Source organism: Phoca vitulina, unplaced genomic scaffold (assembly GCF_004348235.1).
Source record: "Phoca vitulina isolate PV1807 unplaced genomic scaffold, GSC_HSeal_1.0 scaffold13, whole genome shotgun sequence".
Taxonomy (NCBI): domain Eukaryota; kingdom Metazoa; phylum Chordata; class Mammalia; order Carnivora; family Phocidae; genus Phoca; species Phoca vitulina.
The window spans coordinates 20,655,811-20,681,741 of record NW_022589716.1 but is presented as its reverse complement, the minus strand read 5'-3'; the positions used below and the strand labels follow the sequence as shown (position 1 = coordinate 20,681,741).

The following is a 25,931-nucleotide window of genomic DNA, read 5'->3' as shown; positions in this document are numbered from 1 at the left end:
TCTCTCTGCTTCAGGAAAAAAAAAAAAGTCATAAAGGGAAAACCCTACCGCGAGCGAACTAAATCATCAGTGTGAGTCGTAAATGCCTAGAGGGCTAAGGTGAGTAGTTCCTCTTTCTTTTACTGTGCAGAAATGTAAAATGAGACTGCACCGTTTAGGTTGGCAGAAACACAACTGTGTCTTTCTGTGCCAGTTTCTTTGGAGGGGAGTGATAGGACTAGAAAGGGCAATAAATAAGGAACAGAAAGATGCAGCAAAAAGGGCTGCGTTACCTTGAAGTCTGCGTTGTCTTCTCTCTCGACTTGAGCGCGTGCTTTCTGCTCTCAGAATAAACAGAGAGAGGGAACACCGCAAAGATGGCCTTTCTTCCATCACACCCAGGGCATCCTTTGAAGGTATTGATTTTTCTCACTGTCACCGGCTTCTCTGAGACCTTCCATTTGCAGTGCGGGGCTGTTGCTCAGACTGACCTGCTGGTGTTGCTTACAGCACCCGGGCTGTAGCTTCGTGCTGACAGTTTAACCACAGAGGAGCAGAGGCGAGATTCCACGCCGACCTCTCCTTTTGGGGGCAGGGCCTGCGGTGCTGACGGAAACCGGCAGCCCCTGCAGTTTGTGTAGCTCCTGGCCACACCGATCGCTGGGGTAAGGGTAAACGCAGGCTGTTCACTTCAGAGTCCCCGAGCACCGCTCACAAATCCTGCATTAGTTGGGGAGGAAAAGACCGTCTCTATCTATTAAGAAAACAGAGTTCCACTGGACAGAGAATGACTTCGAATCCATGGCTCATGCAGTCCGATGGGATTCTTCAGCCAGGTTCTCCAGAATGTGTTGGGCACTGCGATCATGCCAGTGTCGCGTGTGGGGTCAGACTCTGCGGGCTCCCCAGAGAACTGAGTTGGCAATCTCTGCCTCCCCCACCACACCTCGCTTGCGGGCATGCACGTGCACACATCCCGGCTTGGGCAGCAAGAAAAGTAAAATGTGTTGCAGCAGGAGAGAGTGACATAGGAGAGCCCCATTTGGTTGGACTCTATCAATATGCAGGGGTTTGACACTGAGTCTCGTGCTGCACAGACAAATGGGATAAAGAGACGAATTTCCTCTGTGTAGAGAAGTAGTCCCCAGCTGCAGTTTGGAGGCGCAAATTATTTTAACCGTGGCTCATCTTCAGTGAACATTGCCATGTGTCTGGCCTGGGGGGGGGGGGGGGTCGTCTTTCTCAGATTCATTCATTCATAGGATCACACCTTCAAGCATTTGTTTGCCTTTACATCTGGCTGGGTATAAAATTCTTAGGGCACGCTTCCTTTCATTGGAGTTTGGGGTCTTGCTTACTACTTTCTTCCAGCATCTAGAATACCACAATACCAGCAGCAAGATGAGGGCTAGCAAACAGGAGTCAGTTCCTGCTCTCTTGGAGGTTCTAGACTAGCCCAGGAGTTGAAGGTGAAAGGGAGACCGCACAAAGGTACTGCAATTGTGATGAGTCTTAACGAGGAAAAGTACATTTCTCCTCCTGTAATGTCGCTACAACTTCCGAACTCAGATACTGTCATTATACCCATTTTAGAGATGTGTCTCTAGAGGCCCAAAGATTGCCCCAAGTCACCCAGCCAGGAGGTGGTTCTCCAGTTCAGCTCGCAGGGAGGGAAGGAAGGTTTCTTAAGTTGAGGTATGATCTGTGATAGTCTGGGGGGCATGGAAGCTGCTAATTTAAACACATCTCCAGAGCTGTGATTAATAAGCCCAAACACTTTGTGCAGATCGAGGAGCTAATTATAAACCACCCGTCTTCAACTTTAAAATTGGAGACGCCCCAGATGGTAGGCCGCGTAATGAAGCACCACAGACAATGAGACTGACAGGTGTGACCGTGTGTTTCTGTTCCTGACGGTTAGCATCCCACCCATCTGAATTACAATTGGTTTTTCTTTAAGTCCTGTCCCACTCCAGGTCAGAGGGTAGCTGCTTTTTCCTAGCTGTGGCAGTGTGAGGCTCCATTGACCTTAATTCCATAAATATTTATTGAGCACCAGTGGGGTACTCCTAGTTCTGGGGGGGTCTGGTGAACAGGGGAACATGATCCCTGCTCCCAGAGGGCATCCATTCAACTGCAAACATACGAACTTAAGAAAATAAGTCAGGGTGGGGACCTTAGAAATCAAGGCTACAAAGTGACTGGTTGTTGGGGGGACAACTTGCTGCTTTAGAAAGAGCAATCAGGGCAGGTATCTCTGAAGAGGTGACATTAATGATGAGCAGAAGTCAGCAGTGCAGAGGGGAGGGTTTTCCAAAGAGGGCTGGAATGAGCTTGCTGGTGGTGAAGGTGTAACTGAAGCCAAGTAAGCTGGGAAGAGCATTTGGTGGGTGATCTTGGAGGCCCCTGAGGGTCTTGAGGTCTGCATAAGGATTCTGGACTTTGCCAATAATGAAATTAACCACAGAGATACCTGTTTAGGGGCAAATACATGATTGTTGCTCATCAGTGGGTAACATTGGCCATTCGGTTCATGCTCTGCGTGCAGGAAGACCCTGGAGAAAAATCTGAGTTAATCAATAAGAAGGTTTATTCATAAGTAAATTAATGTATTAATAATGTCTGCAGTGAGCAGGTAGCTTTTGCAACCCCACCCCCACGTCCCCGAGAGAATAGCCTATGTTTGGGATAAGTGATTAGTTGTAGGCTCTGGGTTGAGCACCGGGCCCCTCCTGTTCTTGACTGAGCATTTTTCTGTTCTGGGGAGGGTCGAGGTGGTTAAGGTTATCCTGAGATCGCCCAGAACACAGAAGTACAACCCGACTGGGACTGAAGCTGCTCTTCTTCATGTTAACCTCATCGAAATAAGAATCTGTTCACATACGTGATGTCCTCAGAAATGCTAGACTCGGGGGCTTCTAAGAGACAGGGTCAGGAAAACAGCTTGTTTGGCAATGTATGGTATTTGCTAGCTTGTTGATGCTGACCCTGATTCCACTCCAGGGCTTGTGGAGAAAGCCCAGCAGAGATCACTGCATCCACCTATATAGCTTCTGCTTCTCCCTGTGACTTTGAAGAATTTTTCCCTTCCCTACTGGATGGAGTTCACCTGCCCCGACGACTCATTCATCATCCTTGGTTGCTGTCCTGTCCTCTCCGCCTTCAGGTTGGGGAGGTTCTGGAAGTGATTAGGCTGTTGTAAATCAGCTTTTATGATGTGTGTGTCAGAGATAAGCAGCAGGGAAAGGGGGAATTAAAGACCTCATCCCCTCCTGCCCTGACAATTACCCCAGTAATGGAATTAAAAAATCTAGATGAAAGTATCGTGATTGGCAGAATAGTTTCTCCACGGGCATAGCCAGCATTTAAATTTGGCTCTTTAACGAGAACACTGCTTTATTTTTATGCATGTTATTGAGGTATAGCTTACATATGAGGTAAAGCAAGCAAAATATTAAAACTGCACCTCAAGAAATTTTTCCATGTGTATCCTTTTATAACCATCACCCAGGTCTAGATATAGAACATCTCTGGCACCCTCGAAGTTTCCCTGAGGTCCCTTCCCCCTGCCCTGATCTCTGCCACCATAGACGGCCTCAGGCTGCTCTTGAACTTCATATAAATGGGCTCACACAGCACGTACTCTCTTGTGTCTGCCAGCATTTTCTATGACATTCATCCCTGTTGCTTGGTGTCGTTCATTCTCGTCGTTGTGTGGAATTCCACCATATGATGGTTTCTCAGCTCTAGCATGACTGACCTCTGGGGCTGGATAATTTTTTGTTGTGGGGACTGCCCCGTGTGTGCATCATACGGCGCTCAGCAACACCTCCCTGGCCTCTCCCCTTTAGATGCCAATAGCATACACCACCTGCCCCCCAACCCCAGTAACTTCCTCGGGCATGGAAAACCAAACCATTGTATATGCATACACTACAGTTTTGGGGAAACTTTCAAACTTACTGAAATGTTGCAAAAATGGAACAAACAATACCCAGAATGTCCTCTTTACCCAGATTCACCTCTGGTTAACAGTTTATCCCGTTAGTTTAGCATTGGTTCTCTCTTGCGCGCACACACACACACACACACACACACACACACACACAATGTATTTCTGAACGATTTGAGAGGAAGTCACATCCAGCTCATCCATGTACTACCATATCCTTCCCTGTGTATTTCCCAAGAGGAAGGATCTTCTCCAACATTATCATAATTATCACCGTTATCAAAATTACCACAGTAGATTTGGCATAATATGGTTATTAATTGCCCATGTCCCAATTTTTGTCAGTCATTCCACAGTTATGCTCTATAACATTCTCACTAGAGAATAAGTTCCAGAGGGATTGGGTATTCTGTATCGTTGCCATGGTTCCTTCATGTTCTTCAGTGTAGAACGTTCCCTCAGACTTTTATGATAGTGGGAAAAAAAAAATGTTTTAAGATATAGTCCCTTTTTTTTTTTTTTTAATAGAATTTTCCTCATTTGGGAGCTTATCTCATGTTTCCTTCTGAATCCATTCAGGAAATGTTCCTGACTGGAACACTATATGAGTGGTAGTGTACCCTTCTCAGGACCTACGTCAGGAGGCACGCAGTGTCCAGTTATACCTCATCGATGATGTTAAGTTTGCTCTCCTGGTCAAAGTGCTGTCTGATTTCTCCATTGTGTGGCTACTAAATTTTTCCTTACAAACTAATAAATACGTGGAGAAACACTTAACCACCATGCAAATACCCTGCTCCCCCATCAAATTTTACCCCCCTGACTTGGGCATAAGTTGACTCTTGCATGAATCGATCTTTATGTACAGTGGTCACAAAATGGTGGTCTTCCAAGTCCAGCACCCCTTCTATGCGTACTCATTCTACTCAACATCCTACTGTATACAAGAGCCCAGTCTTCTCCCCCATTTATTTGTTGGTGTGTTTATCTGGTATAGGTATGGACTCATGATTTCCTCCTTTTTCAATGGTTTATAAATCATTACTGTTTTTAATGTTTTGGTGCTCAAGTTGCTCAGCTTTGGCGAGTGAGAGTCCCTCATTTTTCATTTGTAACACTTCCTTCCTCTTTGGCATAGCAAGATGTTCCAGGCTCAGATCTTACATTCCCTCCTCCTGTCCTGGAATCAGCCATCTCTCCAGACTCCTAATTCCTTTTAAGGGGGAATGGTATGAAATACAATTTATTGATCTTTTTTCCTATTAATTGACATTTGAGTTATTTCTAGTTCTAAGCTACTATAAAGAAAGCTTCTCCAAATACCCCTGTACATTTTTTGGACCTATAAACTGATTTCTGTTTGGTGTATAATCAAGAGTAGCAATGGAAAATCATAGAATCGCCACTCTGATTGTACACCCAACAGAAATAACACATTAAGTCCACACACACACACACACACACACACACACACGAAAGGACACAGATTTTCAAAAAAGCTTCGTTGATAATTCGTGTGTATGTGTGTGTGTGTGTGTGTGTGTGTGTGTGTGTGTGTATTTAGCTTAAACAGATATTGCTAAGTAGTTTTTCAAGTGTTCAGAACGTTAGTTTTGTCAGGGGAGTGGGGTTGTTGGCCCCAGCAGGGAGGGACGAATGATCAGTGGCAGGGGTCATAATGGGCCATTGCAATTCAAAGACATGTTTTCTGCAACCAGCAATGGCAAAATTGCTCATCTTCCAACAGGTAGTAAGTAAAAATGCTGAGATTTTACCACCTGGGCCATTCTTAAGCCTCTCTTTCGAGAGTGCTGCTTTAGGATGGGCAGCACGGAAGTTACTCAAGTCAAGCATCTCCCGCGTCCTGCAGAATGGCTTATTTCAGTGGTGCCATGATGGCACTTAGGGACTGCAGGTCCATTGCTAGAGATACCCGCTGGTCATGGTGTTGTTTTAAAAGTGCCTCCACGGTGGTGTTTAAAAAGTGCCTCCCCCGGGGAAGAAGGAGTGTCCCAGAGTCCCACTCACATCTTCTGGCTGTCAGGGGCCCATTTAAAACCCTGCAGCAGTCATTTACTGAAGAGCCTGAGAGAGCAAATATCCCTCTATGTACACCCAGGGAGTCACTTAGTGTTTCAGACATTTGGGCTATGGGGCTTAGGGACTACAGGCACAGGGGGAAGCTGCTGGAGGCTAACAGGAAAGTGAGTTGGTCTGGTATCATGGGATTAGATGTGAGGCTCAGTGTTGGTAGGAATTGCTTGGGCATGGCCCAGCGGCTGTCGCTGGAACCTTCCACATCCAGAATATGTGTCCCGTGTACTTAACAGTGCAGCATTAGATCAAAGAGGTAATTGACGCACTTTGTAAAGTGAAATTCTAAACAGAGGAAGCATGCATAAGATGCACAGTGGGCTCCTAGTGACTTCGATGAGCCTTTGGAGGAATTAGTAACTAGTAAAATGTACCTCTGTGGATGCATTTTAACCAGGTATCCTCTCTAGGTGGGCACTACCCCCCTGTGGAGCAGGGAGAGCTCTCCCAAACATTCTGAGAGTGGCTTTGTGCAGCGTACAACTGCACAACCATATGCAGCGATCCTGGATAGACGGCGGTTCCGATGAACAAGACTGCACGTTTGTATTAACCTCCGTGGTCCTCTCTTCCCTCTCTCCCCCCAGGCCTGTCTGCCGATGGTGGCGCCAAGCGCCAGGAGCACCTCTCCCGGTTTTCCATGCCCGACCTCAGCAAAGACTCTGGAATGAATGTCTCCGAGAAGCTGAGCAACATGGGCACGCTTAACTCGTCCATGCAGTTCCGGAGCGCAGAGTCGGTTCGCAGCCTGCTCTCTGCCCAGCAGTACCAGGAGATGGAGGGAAACCTCCACCAGCTCGGCAACCCCATTGGGTACAGGGACCTGCAGTCCCACGGCAGGCTGCACCAGAGCTTTGATTTCGAGGGGGGGATGGCGGGCAGCAAGCTGCCAGGGCAGGAGGGCATAAGGATCCAGCCCATGAGCGAACGCACGCGGAGGAGAAGTACCTCCCGCGACGACGCTCGCCGCTTCCGACCCCACCGCTCCAGGCGTTCCCGGCGCTCTCGCTCGGACAACGCCCTCCACCTGGCCAGCGAGCGCGAGGCCATCTCTCGGTTAAAAGAAAGGCCCCCGCTCCGAGCCAGGGAGGACTACGACCAGTTCATGCGCCAGCGGAGCTTCCAGGAGAGCTTGGGCCAAGGGTCCCGAAGGGACCTGTACGGCCAGTGCCCGAGAACGGTGTCGGACCTGGCTCTGCAGAATGCCTTTGGGGAGCGGTGGGGACCCTACTTCACCGAGTATGATTGGTGTTCCACCTGCTCGTCCTCTTCGGAGTCTGACAATGAGGGCTATTTCCTAGGAGAACCCATCCCCCAGCCCGCCCGCCTGCGATACGTCACAAGCGATGAGCTGTTGCACAAATACAGCTCCTACGGCCTCCCCAAGTCTTCCACGTTAGGGGGCAGGGGACAGTTGCACAGCAGGAAAAGACAAAAGAGCAAAAACTGTATCATCTCTTAATACGGTTGGCGTCAGGGAATGGGGGAAGATGGGAGCTAAGAATGTACATCCAGAAACTTGCACTGTTTTCAGTTTTCAAGCGCTTTCCGGGGGTGGTTGCTGGAGGAGAAGAGGAACATGGTGCCGGTTGTGGAGGCAAGGTTCTAGACTGACTCAATAGGTAGTCCCAGTGCTCGGCATGTTGAGTATTATTTGCACATTTCACTTTGGAAACGCTGTAGACTCTGTGGAGGCCAGGGTTGGCCCCCTCCTGCCCGTCAGTCTGTGTGGAGTCGCCTTTCGCAAGATGGCAAACTGTTTCCCGCTCGCTTATATCCTCTCTGGTTCTCTTACTTTTAGGACCCTTTTTCCAGTAAGTAATTTGTTTATTAGCCAGGACCCAAGACTAAGTTATTTACATGTCCATTGTAAATGCAATGTAAATGAGAGTTCTGATAAAATATTTTTGTATTTTGTAATATCAAAGGAATTTCTATATCGTAGGACTCAGTGAAGACTTGCATGCACATCCAGCGTTGTCTTTGAGTAGTATTCAGAGGTGGTCCAGGACCACCTTTTTTTTTTTTTTTCCTTTTTTCTATACAAATTTGTTACATGTCAGTGAGACCTTTTTCAAAGGAGTTTATTCAATTTGACTTTTTGTGGCTGAAAAAAAAAAAATGAACTATTACACCCAAAGTATTTTATGCTCCATTCCATCTTAAGGAGACATCCTTAAGTCTGCTCCCACCCTCGGTAGAATTTCTTCTCTACAAAGTGATAGTAATTTTTTTTTTAATTGCAAACGTAACTTTTGCCAATTAGAGAAACCAACCAGTGTCCGTAAAGTCCCGTGAGCAACGCCATCCCTGCTGGGAACATTGAAGTTGCTTGCTATTGATCTGTCCCTTGGGGAAAATGAAAGTGACTGTGAGTGGTATCCGTCGTGTGATGTCAGCATGACGTTGTTTTGAATGTGGCATTATTTTCTGGTGCTCATGTTTCCTGGATTATATTATCTGCTTTCCTTTACCAAGGCAGACAGAACAACTGCCTTAGCCTGACAACCGGTTGTCCTCAGTGCAAATGAACTTAAGCAGTACACATGTAGGGGCAGAAGGTTCTGTGGGGCTCTGGGAGTGACGGGGTGTTCTAGAGCGTACGTCATGCGTGGAGAAGGAACAAGGGAATTCGAAAAGCAGAAAGCAAGTCAAGGGTGGAGACTGAAGGGGAATATGAAGGAAGGTCAGAGCAAAGAGAGCTTCTGGAAATGAAGTAGAGTGGAGGTGACCACTACCTTGAATACCCCTCCCCCCCCCCAGTGCTTGTGGAAAGAATCCAGTTTAACACACCCCGTAACCAGAGTGTCTGGGTTACCCAGGAACGGGAGCTGCTCGGGAGATTTCAGGGTGATGGCCTTGAAAACCAAATGCTGTTCAGAGGGGGATTTTCGTGTTGAACTTTGGGGACTGTTGGTCAGATAGAAAATGGGCTCAAAAGTGAGTTTGCTTGAAGAAGACATTTAACGGTTGTGTTGTTTATAGTAAAATAAAACTTCCTACCTTGCTTCAGTTCAAAATGAAGCGCTGGCTTTTTCTTCCATTCTCCTCCTCCCTTTAATGGATTGTGGCAGTTGAAATAATCCATCGGAGGACCCACCTTTAGTGAGATGTACTGTTGATGTAGTACACGGTGTATCTCAGTGCCCATCTGCCATGGTGAGGTGAGCGTGGTCTCTTTTCAGTATAGTAGTTAATATTTTCTAGTATTTTTTTATGGAGAGAATGTGAAAAGTGGCTTTTCAGACACCATCCCAAATGGGTCTGGGGAAAAGAAGGCTGTAAAGGTCGTGGAAATGGCACTCCATTCAGGATGTATTAAAATAATTTGCTTTTCAGGTATTAATATGACATTTGTCATTGTCACTGATTTTTTTAAAAAAGCAATGCAAATGTTGGTTGTGGCTGTTTTCCGCATGCTATCTTCATATCTAAATGCTTCATTAATTATCCAAGCCTCCGGAGAATTAACTCTATTACGTTTGTATAGTAAGTTTGTAAACTGCTTGGCAAAACTGATTAAGAAATAATGTGCAACACCATGCTACTGAAGTGGCAGGTTTCTGGTAGAAATCGGGCGAGTCCAATTTGGAGTTTTGAGTTCCTTGATTGATGAGAATAAAAAGGCATTTGGGAATAAGAAAAGAGAGACAATAGTAGATCGCTTAACATAATAAACAACTGAAAATCGTGTCTGTCCTCTGTGGCCTGGAATTCAATGAAAGAAATTCTCCTGGTAAAAGCTGCTTTCTAACTCCATCCTTTCCAGAAGTACCTCTTACTTTCCCCAGACGAGGCTTGAGCCACCATCAGCAGAAAGAAGAGGGTGGCCGGAAATCAACCCGTAGCCACATCCTGTGAGAGGGTGGGAGGAATAAGCGATTTCAGAGCTAGCTGCCCAGGGAGCATCCGGCAGCTCAACTGGCCAGAGCTTGAAATATATTGAGATGCAAGCCTCAGGGTCACACTGTCTATAACCAAGTTCACCTCCGTGTGTTCCATCTCAGCTTCTCCCCACCCCACATGCAGCCAGGCACCTTACAGATGATGCCCAGGAGGCTGGTAAAATCATTACAAAGGTGATGGGACCTCCAAGTGAATGCCCTGGAGAGAGCAGGATGTCACTGTTGTAGGAATTCTACCCATTAGTGATAACTTACACCTAACATCACGGAATCCCAGTCCCAGAAACTCAATGCGTTCTCTTCTGAGGCAAGAACTTAGGGTCCTCACCTGATTCCTCCATCATAACCACGAGCTCTTCCTGGTCAAGTTTTGCCTGTGAGTGGGGCTTACACTCACCTCTTTCTAGATTTCATTTCATCTTCGATAGACTGTTCTAGAAAAGTAATCTTTTCCTAGTTTCCTCTCATCTCTAATACCTTGGGTTTGTTTTTTCTACCTCTCTTCATATTGGTCTTCTTGTCTTTTGGTTAAAACCACCACTTTGGACTTCAGGTCATTTCTTACCGCTGCTCAATTCAGTGGCAACAGAATGCACTCTTTCCCAGGAAGAAGTAGCCATTGACGGTTTCCTGAATGGCCCTGCCAATACATACAACCCTTGATTCTGTGAACAGCTTTCTTAGCAGCCTGGTGGCATGGAGTGTGGCATTCAGGTACCCTTCCTTCTGTCCTGTAGTTCCAGGATCTCTATCAAGTGTGAAGGTGAATGAGGTGAGGGAAAGCAGAACCATGCTCCCTGGTCCTGTGCAGGTGTAAGGCGGGTAGGGTTCCTAGTGTTGGTTGTTTGATGCCTCTTTTCCACATTCACCTTCTCATCTCTAGTCCTTCTTTTCTGTCCTCAGCCAGCCCAGTGAACAAGCAATTTTGTCTTTCCAGTAGGGGACCAGAAGACAGCCCGTGCTCATCCTCTTTTCCCATTCTGTAGGATGCTTTTGCACTGCAACCAACTATATTTCCTTCTCCTGCAGTGGTTTTCCACTTCTTGGGTACCCCTCGCCGTTGCTGAGTTCAGGTGCAGCCAGTGATGACGTAGATGTAACGCGTGCTCTTCCATCCCTGCAGCCCGGCCCATAGAACCAATGGATGGCTCTACGCTTTCCCGGGGAGCATGGATGCAGCCCCAAAGCTTTATGACACTCCAAGCTGCCAGGGTCAGTCGATTAGAACTGAGGTCATTTGATAACAAGTCTCATTTGTGAACTGGTTTTTATTTGTCTTTCCATCGTTTGCCATGGGCCCAAAACAGTACACCAACCTTTTTAGGAAGCCTCATTCATAAATGACTGTGAGAGCCCAATTCCTTTGTGGATGCTAAAAGTGGAGGCTGACTTCTTTAAGCTGTTTTGCTGTCTTTGTTTTAAGACAAATCTCTTCGGCCTCCTTTTGCATTCCCATGTTCTTGGCCAATTATTACAAGCAGCCTTCTGTTCATCCTTTTGCAGAGGTCAGATAAGAGGCCATCTTACTCTTCATCTAATCCCACCTTCTAACCAGAAATAACACAAATATTTGAATTCCAAGGAGAAGTGCTCTGTGTGTATTTCTGTCTAACAGAAACCAGATGCTAATGGCTAAGAAGGAGGATCTATCTCTGACCAAAGGCAAGTGGGAAATGAAACCAGTTATCTGAATATTTCATGTCAGAAGAGTTGCTATTAGCAACTGTTTAGCACCTTCAAGGCTTTGAAAGGGCTCTACGGACAGCCTTCCAGCTGCAGGACTCAGCGAAGCCTCCTCTCCTGATTTTGAAGGCACTTTCAGGTTTCCGCCTTTTGAGGTCCATCTCTCGAAGCACAAGGGAAGTAGAAATGAAGACAGCTTTGCCTTGCATCCAGTGCTTGGCCCCTTGGGGCCGTCAGCAGACACCAGAGCTCGTCTGTCTGACCACTTGGAAGCAGTTGTCAAGGTTAGGACCAAGAAAGTATTGGATTCCTTTTCCATTTTCTCGTAATAGTAGCCCAGTCAACACAAGACTGCCATAAACCATGACTCACTATTGGGAGCTATACTCTTTTATAAGCTTACTTCCTGCTAACAAAACTAGATTTCCCCAAGAGGAATAAAAAAGGAGGGAGGAAAGTCACGTTGTGTAGGAAAACATTTCTGGTGATTTAGATACGATGAATCTGTAGGATAGAAAAAGAAAAAATTGTTCTATCCTGAGTTTTTGGAGATATCCCTTCACCCTACTGGGCATTTGGCCATTCATGTTCAATAGGTCACTGTCCCGCCTTTTTAAAATTTTTTGGAAAGAGTTACCCACTAGTAAGGTCTGCTCTCCAGCCTCTCTAGTTGATATTCCTGTGTTTCCATAACGCATTTTGGTTCTACGATGGACCCTGACTTAACATTCTAAGGTCTAAGAGTCCTGCATTTTCCTTAGCAAATTAGGACTTCGGCAGTTTTCCCTCTCCTAAACACATTCTTTCCTGTATAGAATAGCTTTGCCCATCTCCTGCTTTAACTCCAAGTGCATAAACAAAACCTCAGAGGGTCTGAGAAGGTGAGGCGGGCCAGACTCTGTGTTGTGTGTCAAGTGTCAAGCTATTTGTAAAGAAGGTCTGCAACGGGCCTTTGGTGTGGGCTCTGCCAGAGACTGTTGTGAACACTTTGCTTGAGATCCGTGCCCTGTAAAATGGATATGTTTTACTGATGTCTGTAATACATTTGTAAACTTCCAATAAAATTTGAATAAAAGAAGTGTTGCCAATCTTCTCAGTCCTCCCTCCGTTTCCAGATTTCTTGAAATTGTTGCCTTTGAGCATCTCAACAAAGAAGACAGGCTACACGTGTCAGGGGATGAGGTTTACTATGAAGGGTGAACCTGATTGTGTCAATCAGGATTTTTCAACCTCAGCACTATTGACGTTTGGGACCAGTTCATTGTTGGTGGCGGAGGACTGTCCCGTGCCTTGTAGGATGTTCAGCAACATCACTCACCTCTCTATGCACTAGATGTCAGTAGCTGTCCTCCCCCTGGGTTGTGACCGCCAGAAGTCTCTCCATGCATCATGCCCATTAGGATGGCTACTATCAAAAAAAAAAAAAAAACAAACAAACATAACTGGGGTGGGTGAGGAAGCGAAGAAATTGGAGCCTCTGTGTGCTGTGGGTGAGAATGTAAAATGGTGTGTCCTCTGTGGAAAAGAGCACAGCAGTTTCTCAAAAAATGCACACATGGGGTGCCTGGGTGGCTCAGTCGGTGAAGCGTCTGCCTTCGGCTCAGGTCATGATCCCGGGACCCTCGGATCGAGTCCCGCATCGAGCTCTGCCTGCCACTTCCCCCTGCTTGTGCACTCACTCGCTCTCTCTTTGACAAATAAAATCTTTTTTAAAAAATGTTACACATAGAACTACCATATAATCCAGCAATTCTACTTTTGGGTTTATACCCAAAAGAATTGAAAGTAGGGCCTCAGCAGGGCCTCAGAAAGATATGAGCACATCCATGTTAATAGCAGCATTAGTCCCAATAGCTAAAAGGTGGAAGCAACCCAAATGTCCATCAGTGGATGAGTGGATAAACGAGATGTGGTGTATACATACAGTGGAATATCATTCAGTTTTAAAAAGAAGAAAATCCTGTTACATGCTACAACATAGATGAATCTAGAGGACATCATGGGAAATGAAATAAACCAGTCAACCAAAAGACAAACATTGTATAATTCCACTTCTGTGAGATACCTAGCATAGTCAAACTCACAGAGATGGAAAATAGAACAGAGGCTGGGGAGGGGGGAAGAAGAGAATAGGACGTTATTTAATGGTTATAGAGTTCCAGTTTTTCAAGATGAAAAATCTGGAAATTGCACAACAATGTAAATGTACTTGATACTACTGAACTCAGCACCTAAAAATGGTAAATTGTATGTTATCTTTATTTTAACACAATTTAAAAAAGAAAGAAAATGTCTCCACACATTGCTGAATGTCCCTTGGGGACAAAAATCACTCCTGGTTGAGAACCACCAAAGCAAATGATTTGCTTTCTTAGCCTCTTTGTTCCTTAAGGATTCTAGAAACTGACTCTTACCCAGGCCACACAGTTAATTTTCAGTTATTAGCAGGAATTAAAACCAGCAACCCCAAAATATTTGTATTAGCTTTTAAGCAAATAATAGGTGGGTTGTCTAGAGAGTTATGTCCATGGCTGTGTTATGGTTAGGATGGCATTCATATTGTCAAGGAGCTGGGCCACCAAGGTGGCTCAGTTGGTTAAGTGTCTGCCTTCAGCTCAGGTCATGATCCTGGGGTCCTGGGATCGAGGCCAACGTTGGGCTCCCTGCTCAGCGGGGAGTCAGCGTCTCCCTCTTCCCTTCCCCCCTACCGTGTGTGCTCTCTCTCTCTCTCTCTCTCAAATAAATAAAATCTTTAAAATACCATCAAGGAGCCAGGACCAAAGCAGTATGTAAATCAGATTTTCCCGTGTCTGATCCACAACATTTCGGAGTTGCTGGATACTCCAATAATATTTATTCATTCAGCAAATATTTATTGGGAACCTGCCCTGTGCTGGGCACTGTTCTAGGTGCTTGGAACACAGCAATGCAGAAAACAGAACTTCCTACCCTAAAGGAGCTTACAAACTCCACTTTCCACCAGACATAAAATCTGAAATAGCAAATGTTCTCACCCACCCTAACCATGAGGACTTGAGAGTTGCAGATGAGTCTTATTTCATTCAAAGGCCTTCTGAAAGCCTTTGGATGAAGGCTTGAGGTGTGTTGGAAGATGACAATTACCAGGCCTGTTCTGCTTACCGACCTTCCTGGGGAGCATGGCCTTCAGGCAGCCATGGTTTTACTCTATGACCCCCCTCTTCCTCCTCTTCAGCCAAAATGATTGGCGTCAATATGGCACCTAGCCAGCAATCTATAAGTGACGTAAGTGACACGGCATGGTAAACTGGACCAATCAGATTCCCTCTCTCGAGAATATAAACTAAGGGATTCTGAGAGCCTGAGGCAGTTGGCAGTGTAGGCAGAAGCCGGGAGGATGTGTAGGGAGAGCAGCCCGGAGGTGGAGCTGAGCCTGTGAGCATCAGGGCAAGATGAAGGAAGAGGGAGCAGAAGCTCAGGCTGAGAGCAGGACCAAGGACACAGATGCATGTGAGCCCAGAGAGATCTGAGGTGACCCACAGGAGCTGGTCCCCGGGACGTCTCGCCCCAAACAGATTCCAGTTACAATTAAGGCATATGAAGGATGAATCCTGAATGGCAGCTTCCATATGTTTTCTTTTGCCCTGCAATTTTTCTCAAGATTTTGTTTATTTACTTGAGAGAGAGCATAAGCAGAGGAGGGGCAGAGGGAGAAGCAGACTCCCCGCTGAGCAGGGAGCCCGACACGGGGCTCAATCCCAGGACCTTGAGATCATGACCTGAGCTGAAGGCGGATGCTTAACCAACTGAGCCACCCAGGCGCCCCCGAGCATTTAGCACTTTAATCCCCTCTTAGCCACTTGTTTGTTGTATCATCTCAGGAAATGTGCATGTCTTCTCTGAGCCTCAGTTTTTATCTAACTAATGGGAGAGTAATGGCATCATGTGGGCTTACTGAACGAATGCGTGGAAATCTCTTAGCGCTATGTCTGTCAATGTAAGAGCTCAAAACATAGTATCTGTTGCTGCGATTACTATCGTCATCATCTCAAAGAGAAAAAGTAGCAGAAAGATACCATAGATATCTGGTCTAACAGTGCTCATTTATTGTCATTTAATGTAAGCATTAAACTGGAGTTAGAGACATCCCAGGAAGGCCTGAATCTTTCCTATATGTAAGAAATGCCTGCAGATTTATTAAACAAAACAAATCTCCTGGTCCTAACCACAAACGTTCTGGTTCAGCGGATCCGGGGTCAAACCCCGGAATGTGCTTTTTTAACAGGGCTTTCCATGTCATTCCAATCTGGCAGGTTTGAGGACCACACTTCATGAGACTCTGCCTTAGCAATTGTTTGTTTGTTTGTTTTCTTCCAGAACAGATAAACAACATGTCTGCCAGTCCCACCCACTTCAGGAGACTCTGATAACAAGTCCATTGGTCAGGTTGGAAAGATCTGAGGCTGGGGTGTACAATACAATTTGGAGGATCTGAGGTATATTCACTTTTCCCAGGAGTGACTGTCTTCACAAATAGAAGTGTAGTTTAACTGATTTTAATTTTTCTGAGATATATCATGAATACATTGAAGAGAGTGAGCTTATTGTGAAATTCAGTCTAACAATTATGTTTGGATCTGAGAATTGCTACTCCTGGCTCATAACCAGTGGCTTTCACACATCAAAATTACCTGGGTAGATTATTTGAAATCCAGAGTCTCTGGCCGCATCCCTAGAAAGTCTCACTCAGCAGGTCTCCAGCAGGACTAGGAAGACTGCATTTTTCATAAGCATTCGGGGATCTGAGACCAGCCTTGGGAGACCACGCCTCTCTCACGTGGGAAATCCACCCCCCAAGAGCCCTTTGTGCTGCACGCAGTCCAGCCTGTGTTCCAGAGCTTTGCTTCGGAAGGATCTTCTTCTCCAATGTTCATCTACCAGAAGTGTAGACACTGGTTTGCTTTCGGGCCACAGTGAGAAAGAGCAGCCGCTATGGAAAACCCATGCCAGTGTAACTTCTAAATACAGGAAAGCTTCTCAGAAGATGCAATAGATAAATAATCAAAACCACAGGCTGAAGTGGGGGGGGGGGGGGGGGGAGGGTTAAGCCGTTAAAGGACACAATCCTACCCAGCAGGAGAGGAGATGCTTTAAGAGCTTTCTCAGCAAAATACTAGCAGGTACTTGTTCCCCGGCTAGGTTGGTGATTTTAGAGACAAATTAGATCATCAAGGTGGATGCGCAGCTTTGTGCCATGAACACACAACAAGTTAGCAAACAGACGAGACCACAAGTACCAGAAAGTAAACCCAACACCTTAGAGGGATTGGGGCAGCTGTCTTAGGCCAGGTTCTTTGGGTTTTAAGTATTGTTAAAAGTTACTTCAAAGTAACTAGAGCGAAAGGGAAACAGAGGGAAAGAGAATTGATTTGGATACTATGTGTCTTCCAAGGACCGAAGGGCAGTCCCTTCATGAGAGCCTGGAACCAGGACAGAGCCTGGAACCAGGATGAGGAAAACTACCAAGAGCTGAGAAGAATTCTATCCCAATTTTTGAATCTGTTTCCCACCAAATGTCTGCTTAGTCTTCTGCCTTTGCTTTTGCTTTGGGCAGCTCATGGACAGACGTGGCTCCTCACAGCTCCTGAGTTGCCATTCTCCGCATTTCACCCCTTATTCTCAGGAAGAAACTCTGATTGGCTCAACTTGGATCAGGTGCTCCTTCCTGGTCAAATCACCTATTGGAGGAAAGGGGGTGACTCCCTGAGCTAGCATGTTGCCAGAACGCTAGTTTCTGCAGGTGAGAAAACAGAGAAAGCCATGCGCTGAGCAGACACCCCAAAATGTATCTCCTATAAGAATTATCCTAGTGCTCAGATCTTTTCTGTCCCACTTTCCCTTTTCCCTCCCCTGCTCTTTATTCTGTAGATCAAATTAGCCACTCTTGGTGCTTAGTTTTTACCTCTTCTTCGCTCACTACTCAGACTCCCTCCAGACGACACTGTTTCTGACACTGGATGAATTTTTTTTCTCCCAAGCTGCAGGGACCAAGTGTTTTCCTCTGACTTCATAGCTTGTGTGAATTCCATCCAGCTGGCCTCACGCCTGGTAAGAGGAGGGCTCTGGGAAAGTCGTTGTATCTGTTCTCATGGTGAAGGCCCATAACCTAGGAAACCTTTGTGGTAGACAAGATCTCAGGTCTGGCCCCTGCTCTCTGTCTTCAGCTCGTTTTGTCTCATGGAGAAGTCTAGACATGACCATGAACATACAAGCCACAGCTGCTGGATAGCCCTGCATGATGGGCCTATGACAGATAAATGGCATGAAAGTCCAACCACATACATCTTCCTGTTAACCGTCGTAGTCTCTCCAGACTTGCTGCTGTATCCGCTTTAAACACTCACGCTTCTGTCTCTTCTGTTCCATCTGTTCTTCATGTGACTACTTCTCATTCTTCAGTTCTCCATGGACACAGGTTTCCTTCATGATGAAAAAGTTGCGCCCAGAAAGTTGGAAATATGTACCTCTGCCTTGGGCTCCCAGGGGTCTCTGCATGTCCCCTATCACCATCTTGTGAGTTTACTCTCCCCTTTGAAACCTCTACTCTGTGAGGGGCAGGGTCCTGGCTGTCTTTTCAACACTGTTTTCCTGGGGCCTAAAATACAAGAGAGGCTCAAAAAATATTTTGGACGGAAGTCAAAAGGAAGATTCCTAAAAATCTTGGTTCAGTAAATAAAAAGTGCCAAGAGAGGTCGTGGGCTTAGTCTTTTACCCCTCTGAGTGTCCGGGTTCCCGCCAAAGCTCCAGCTTTCCTTCCGAGGTGAAGGCTTTTATCCTCTGGATGATGAGTTGCTGCAAGGCAAAATTTCACTCCCAGCCCCTGATGATCAGGTTGGCATTACTCAATTTCCCCCAAATTGGTATATTTTTTTTTAACTCAGCTAAGCATAGTGTTTTCCAATTTCAAGGAGTAATAGTGCCCTTGGACTCCATAATGAAGCAACCAACATTTCAAGTACTATCAACTACAAATGCAAAAACTGAAGTCAAGGGCTCCTGCCCCTGAATTATAATCAGATGATTTATGTATGATATAATGAAAGAACCATCACTACGAAGCGAAGGTTTAAGAATAATCAAATCCATATTGATCTGGAAAAATGCTACCCAGGAATAAACTTGTATCAGCAAATGGAATAAATTACCATATTTCAACATACTTCGTTCATGGATCTAGTGCTAATTACACCACCGTTGTTTATTGGAAAATGTGCCTGAGCAAGCCAGGACAGAATCAGGGCACACTTAGTAAATAATAGAAATCTACAGCTGAATTAGAAATAAATGAGATGGTACAACACTTAATAAAAGCCCCAATGGCAGAAGAAACACAAAGAAAGAAGTTGATGCTTTCTATCCAGTAAAGTGAGCCTAGATTATAACTATAATATAGTTACTTTCCTATATTCCTTTCATTTCAAAATTATTCCCAGATAAAGAACTCAGGAAATAAATTGGCCCACTTACTTGCAAAATCTATCCTCTAACTCTCATCTATCAACTGTGTCAAAGTTGTTTCTCAATTCTGCACAATAATGATTCAGGAGGATTTTTGTGTAAAGAACGGGCATGTCTGAGACATTTAATGCCTACTGAATGTCCATGTGTTCCCTTCCACCCCCAACCCCCTTACAGCTGGGTGGGGTCACGCAACGTGTGCTGGCCAAAACACTGAGGACAAGGGAAGTGTCACTTCCAGACTAAGGCAGTGAACCACCCCTATGTATTTATTTGCCTATCATTTCTCCTTCCAAACCACGGTGATCTGGGTGCCTCAGGGTGAGATGCTGAGTCACTGGACAGACTCAGACTTCCCTGAGTCAATGATATGGAAGAAGCCATCCATAGCAAGCTTTGTGTAAACAAGATATACATCTCCATTGTATTCAATGGTAGAGATTTCAGCATGACCCAACCTATTGTGACTAATACGTGGGGGCAAATCTAAAATGACCTCTCAAGGTTCTTTCTAGTCTGGATGATCTGGTCATGTGAGTCACTTGATGGCCATGAGAAGTTCTGAAGGCCAAAAGGGCCTGTGCTTTGGATATAGTTTCTTTGTGTGTTGGCTTGGTTGGTTTGGTTGGTTGCTTTGGTCTGGTTAAATTATTCAGTTATGTAAGCCTCCAACCATGAAAATGGGCTTAGAGAACTACATTCTACAAGACTGTAAGCTCCAAGCAGGTGCATATCTATGCCATTGCATTTACACATGTTAAGCTCAATCAGTGCCTGCAGAGAGTAGGTTTTTGATAAATATTTGTTAAACAAAAGGGATAAAAGAATTAAATAATCGAAATGACCCATGCAAGAGAATCCAGATGGCGTGGAGCGCTCCGTCAACCTGAGTGTTGCCCTAGAAAGACTGGGGAAGGCTTTCTCCTCCGTACAAAAGCAGAGGCTCCAGAGGGAAACTGCTAAGCTTAATTCACTAGATAGCATATTCGTTCCTCAGATATTTATTGAGCACCTACTGTGTGCCTTATTCTAGGGTTCAGGATAAAACAGTGAATAAGGTAAACAAATTTCCTGTGCTTATGGAGCACTCCTTTGCTTTTCCCTCGTCTTTTTTTTTAAGCCAAAATTTGACTTGCAGAAAGAAAAGTTTTCAATTACCTAGTTATCTGAGTTATCCAGTATAAAAAACAAGGCATGGCAGAAGGTCCACGTATCTCCGGAAATGTTAACTCCATAAACCCCATTTCTCTGGAGCTCATGATTAATAATCATCCTGCTTTGCTTCTCCATTCACTTCTGCTGCTCTAATGAGCAAAATTCTAAGTAGTTGACATCGTTAATTTTTGTATGAGCCACGCTCAGTGGAATGAAATCAAGAGAATTATCGTATCTTGTGCATGCTTACCAGTTCTATTTTTGTATTTCAATGGGATACATGATTTTTTTCTTGTCACTCCCTTCTCTGAGACTACGCCATGAGAAAGAAACCTGTGTTGTAAGGACACCTTCTCTTCCTTGCATCCATCACCTGCCATCACAAAGGACAGAAGTTCAGTGGTTAAGTCGTCAGACATAACACCTGCATGATCAAGGTTCTGCATTCAGTAGCACGGGATCCTGGGGCCATGACTGACCCGGGCCCTGCCCCCACTGTGCACTGGAAGAACGTTAATAATACGCCCACATGTATGTGCATGTGTAGTGATCTGTTTTTTCAGGAATTGTATACATCTGCCAAGGCAAAAAGATTTGTTGCACTGGAATCAACCCACCAAAGATATTTATTTAAGGACTTGTTATACAAAAGTTTTATAAAAATACCACTTTTCAGCATAACATATAGAGAAGTTGAATCACTATGTTGTATACCTGAAATGAATGTAACATTGTGTATCAACTATACTCAAATTAAAAAAAAATTGTTTCAAATACCACTTTTTTTGCTAAAATAAGCTTTTTGCTAAAAGAACATGTAGGTACTCTCAACCTGTTACAAATCTTAGGTATTGCAAGTGAATTTCTTTTTCTTTCTTTTTTTTTTTTTTGATTTATTTATTTTAGAGATAGAAAGAGAGAAAGCATGCACACACTTGAATGCATGTGAGTGGGGAAGGTGCAGAGGAAGAGGGAGAGAGAGAATCTCAAGCAGACTCCATGCCCAGCGCAGAGCCTCAGGCTGGATCTCACAACCCTGAGATCATTACCTGAGCTGAATTCAAGAGTCGAACGCTCAGCCAACAGAGCCACCCAGGTGCCCTGAAAGTGAGTTTAAAGGAAGTAAGGGTGCTGTGATATGAAAGAGCGCATTCACATTCAGCCCCAAAGAGCATCCCAAGAGTTTTTGTTATTAAATTTTTATATTTTTAGGACCCACTTAGCAGAGGCCCTGACCCATACTAAATGCTCAACAAAACATTCTTTCCCAAAATCACATTAAGAACGTCCTATGTACAGCCATTGTACTTGGTACCAGACATACTTAAAAGCATATCGCTTCTGACCTTGAGGAGTTCAAGGTCAGAGGTTTCACAAGAGGAATAGACATAAAGGTTTCTCAAAGGAACTATCTGAGTTTGATTTGGAAGGATGTGCAGGAGTTGAGCAGGTGAAGATGTTGTGGGAAGGCAGGGGAAACCACAGTCAGAGCTCGGCAACCTAGACCCGGACTCAGGGAATACTGTGCCGTCAGTGTGACTAGGAGCCTTGGCGCCAGGAGACAATGCTGGGGAGACAGATGCGGTGGGTGGTGAAAGGTTGCGGGTGCCGGACAAATGAGTGAGCTTCTTAAGTAAGAACATGAAGTGATTCCATTTGTTTTGCAGAAGGCAGGATAACTCCAGAGTGGAAGGAAAATGGAGAGCCAGGGCAGAGAGATTGTTGCATCAATCCAAGCAAGGAAGTGGAGGTCCCGGACTGCCCAGTGTGACCCGAACAGTGGGCATCCGAAGGGAGGAATTGGGAAGAAAAGCTGGGAAGTTTGGTAAGAAGAGGCAGTGTGGTGAAGCCATTGAAGATGGGCAGTGGGAACCAGCCAGGAGATAGAGTGCTTTCCTGGTATTGGGATGTTTCTTTCAGTAACTGTGGCTTTCTGGGGACCTAGGATCCCCTGAAAGGGAACTACGCACAGATTCAGACTGCTCATGTTCTGTATCTTGGCTCTGTCCTTTGCCGACTGTATGCCCTTGGGCACATTTGTTGCTTTCTCTATGCCCCAGATAGAAAAAAAGACACAAGACATGAGAGGCAAAGATATTCTCATTTACTAAGAGGAGAATGGGTACAAATGAAGCCCAGGTAGGCTGAGCCAAGGAAAGAAATGCAATGGTTGGCTCCAGTTACTTCTTCCTGTCCTCACTCCTATGAAGCTTCGTTTTCAGGTGAAAATCTCCACCCAGCTTCCCAGCCTGGGGGCTGGCTCTGCTGGGGGAGGTACAGGGGTGTAGAGGGAGAAGAGGAGGTCCCTTCACACAAGCCGATTGAACTGCAGATGGGACAGGCCCCTGTTTATCTTCCCAGTGGAACACCACGTGGTTTCCACTCAGTCTCTTCCAAACAGGATGATCAAGGAAAGAATGAGGAGCAAGTAATCAAGCCTTCAGATCTGATCCACACGGCATCCCATCTGTGAGCCTCAGGGAGATGCAAAGTTGGCCAGTGCTGGTTGATGGGAATGCGAACTGGTACAGCCACTCTGGAAAACAGTATGAAGTTTCTTCAAAAAGTTAAAAATAGCACTACCCTATGATCCAGCAATCACACTACTGGGTATTTACCCAAGAATACAAAAAGCACTAATTCAAAGGGATACATGCATCCTGATGTTTATAGCAGTGTCATCTACAGTAGCCAAATTATAGAAACCGCCTAAGTGTTCATCAACTGATAAATGTATAAAGAAGATGTGGTCTCTCTATACAATGGAATATTACTCAGCCATACCAAAGAATGAAATCTTGCCATTTGCAATGACACAGAGGGAGCTAGAGTATTATGCTAAGCAAAATAGGTCAAAGACAACATATGATTTCAGTCCTATGTGTGTGGAATATAAGAAGCAAAACAAATGAGCAATGGGGGAAAAAGAAAGAGAGGAAAACCAAGAAATGACTCTTAACTATAGAGAGCACATTGATGGTTAGCAGAGGGGAGGTGGGTGAGAGGATGGGTAACATAAGTGAAGGGGATTAAGGAGGGCACTTGTGATGAGCACCGGGTGATGTATGGAAGTGCTGAATCACTATATTGTACATATGAAGCTAATATTACACTGCATGGTAACTAACTGGAATTTGAATAAAAACTTAAAAAACACACACCCAACATTGGCCAGGGCTAGAGGCCAGTCCGTATTTATGCCATTTCCAGACAGCACCTTTTGATTGACACTTGGCAAGTACATGAGAGAGTTTACTTTCCTTTCTTAAAAACTCTTTTGGTTTCCAACATCGTGATGTCTAATGTCTACAAATGTCTTTCAACAATTATACTTATAGCAAGGAGAGCACCAACAACATTGAACTCACATTTAGTTAGGGACCTATTAGAATGTCAGAGCTTTTGGAATTTGTCTTCCTGGGCCATGGGGCTAGACTATACTCCCGAGAGTGAGGTGAGGGTGGCGCTTCCCATGAAGGCAATGGAATTCCCCTTGCCAATCAACTTGGGCATAAGTCACTTTGGGGGAAGGGACAATTTCCTTTATAGTCAAGACGGAGGTGAGTTAGGCCAAGATTCTGAGGCAGGGAGAGATCCCAAGCGTGGATGCATTCTCTGGCCATGTCAGGGGTGGGCAGGCATGGATGGCCCACAAGGGCATGATTCTCAGGGAAGAGAACACGAATTGTCCCCCTGGAGTTATGTAGCAAGGTGGCCCTTCACCACTCAAAGAACTGACTCACTTGGAGAACCTGGGACAGGTTTGGGCTTGTGCATAAGTTGAGAGGGCATATTGCCACCTTTGGGGTAAGGTGGCAGAGAAGAAGCCATATTTCCCCTACTGCTATAATCAGAGAGCTGGGCATTGGAGCCAGGAGCAGCAGTGGCCCCTGGGACACAAGGTCAGCACGTAGCGGGTGCTCGCTTTGGGGCACAGGTGGCTGGTTTCCAGGGCAGCGAGTGTTTGAAGTAGTAATTGCATCCTTCAGCTTCATGGGACAAGTATCACCTGTGAGCAACCAGGCATTTGGATGTGATTAATTACTATGCTTCTCAGACATGTGGGGTGAAGGAGGGAGACGGGCTCATTTGTGCAGCCATGGACATGGAGTCATTGTACTTTGGAACATCAGTGTGGGGTGATAACACTTGTTCTCCATGTTGGAGTAGTTAACATCCCAGTTACTTGTGATTCCTTATAGCCCAAGGAGCGGGGAAAAGGTAACTAAATGACTGGATTTTAGGTTTGCTTATCTGTGAAAAAACAAAACAAAAACTGGGGGGTTTTAGGAAGATTTGGGTTCTAGTATGCTGGACACTGTAGTTGGTTGAATTTTAACCTCCCCAAAGGTAAATCCAAGTCTTAGCTCCAGGACCTGTGAATGTGACCATAATATAGGGTCTTTGCTCTGTAATTAAGTTAAGGATTTCCAGATGAGGTCTCTCGAGATTTAGGGCGGGCCCTACAGCCAATAACTGGTGTTCATATAAGAGGAAGGAGAGAGAGGGGCGTTGGGGGAGGTTCGCACAGGAGACTCCGTGAGAGCTAGGCGGAGACTTCCACGGTGGCCCCAAGCCAAGGAACACTGAGGGCCGCCAGAAGCTGGAAGAGGCCGGGAAGGATTCTCCTTGAGAGCCTTTGGAGGGAGCCTGGACCTGCCAACACCTTCCCTATGGACATCTGGTCTCCAGAACCATGAGAGAAAAGAATTTCTGTTGTTTTAAGCCATGAGGTTTGCAATGGTTTGGGTTTTGTTTTGTTTTGGGGTTTGGGGGAGTTTCTTTTTTTTCTTTTTTAATTTTAATTCCAGTACAGTTAACACACAGTGTTATATTAGTTTCAGGTGCACAACATAGCGATTCAATAATTCTATATGTTACTCAGTGCTTATCAGTTTGAGGTGACTTGTAACAGCAACCCTAAAACTATGAATGCAGGCGTATTCAGTGTTTGCCGGTATTAAGTAAAAACCGAGTCAACACGTCATGTCTCGTGCTCTACCAGGAGTGTCTGAAAACCTGGTTGAGAGCATGTGACTGATGAAGCGTTCTCAGGCAGTACTTCTTAAATTGAGCGTGCATCAGAATCACATGGAAGTCTCCTTAAAACAGATTGTTGGCCCTAGCCACCCCCTGCCCCCACCAGAGTTTCTGATCCAGGGAATGTGGGGAGGGGCCTAAGAATATGAATTTCTGACAAGCTTCCAGGTGGTGATGATGACATTAGTTTGAACCACGCTTTGAGAACTACTGAGCTGCAGTTTGCCGCTCCCCCCCCATCATGCTCCCCGACAAGGAAATGGGGCTTCCGATTTTAGAAATGAGTGGAAATTTGGGGAAAAGAATCCCACTTGGGACAAACGAATGATGGAAAGAATACATGTTTTTTATTTGTTGTGATTTATAGGGGGTTCCAATTTATAAATCAAACAACTGGGAGCAGTATTCCCTCTTTTCCTAGTCGACCCCCTGCCATTTTCCTCTGAGTGTAGACAAATCATGGATTAATATGCTGCTCTGTAGGCAACCCTTCTGTGGTCCTTTTGAGATTGTGGATCCATGCAGGAATTGCAAACTTGGTTAGAACTGCAGGATCACTTCTTAACACCTGGACCCTTCTTGTACACAACTTCACACCCTCCCAGGCCAGCTTCTTAATGCACCTG

General features: G+C 45.4%; 1 protein-coding gene across 3 annotated transcripts in view; it reads left to right on the top strand.

Moving 5' to 3' along the window:
• PRICKLE2 (prickle planar cell polarity protein 2) overlaps positions 1-12,696 on the top strand; it is a 312,913-nt gene extending 300,217 nt beyond the window's left edge. For all 3 annotated transcript variants that reach the window (XM_032411692.1, XM_032411694.1, XM_032411693.1), the window contains one exon: positions 6,613-12,696. In XM_032411692.1, the coding sequence (XP_032267583.1) occupies positions 6,613-7,487 (875 nt within the window). In that variant the 3' untranslated portion in view covers positions 7,488-12,696. The remainder of the gene's footprint in view (positions 1-6,612) is intronic.
• Positions 12,697-25,931: the final 13,235 nt, after the last annotated feature.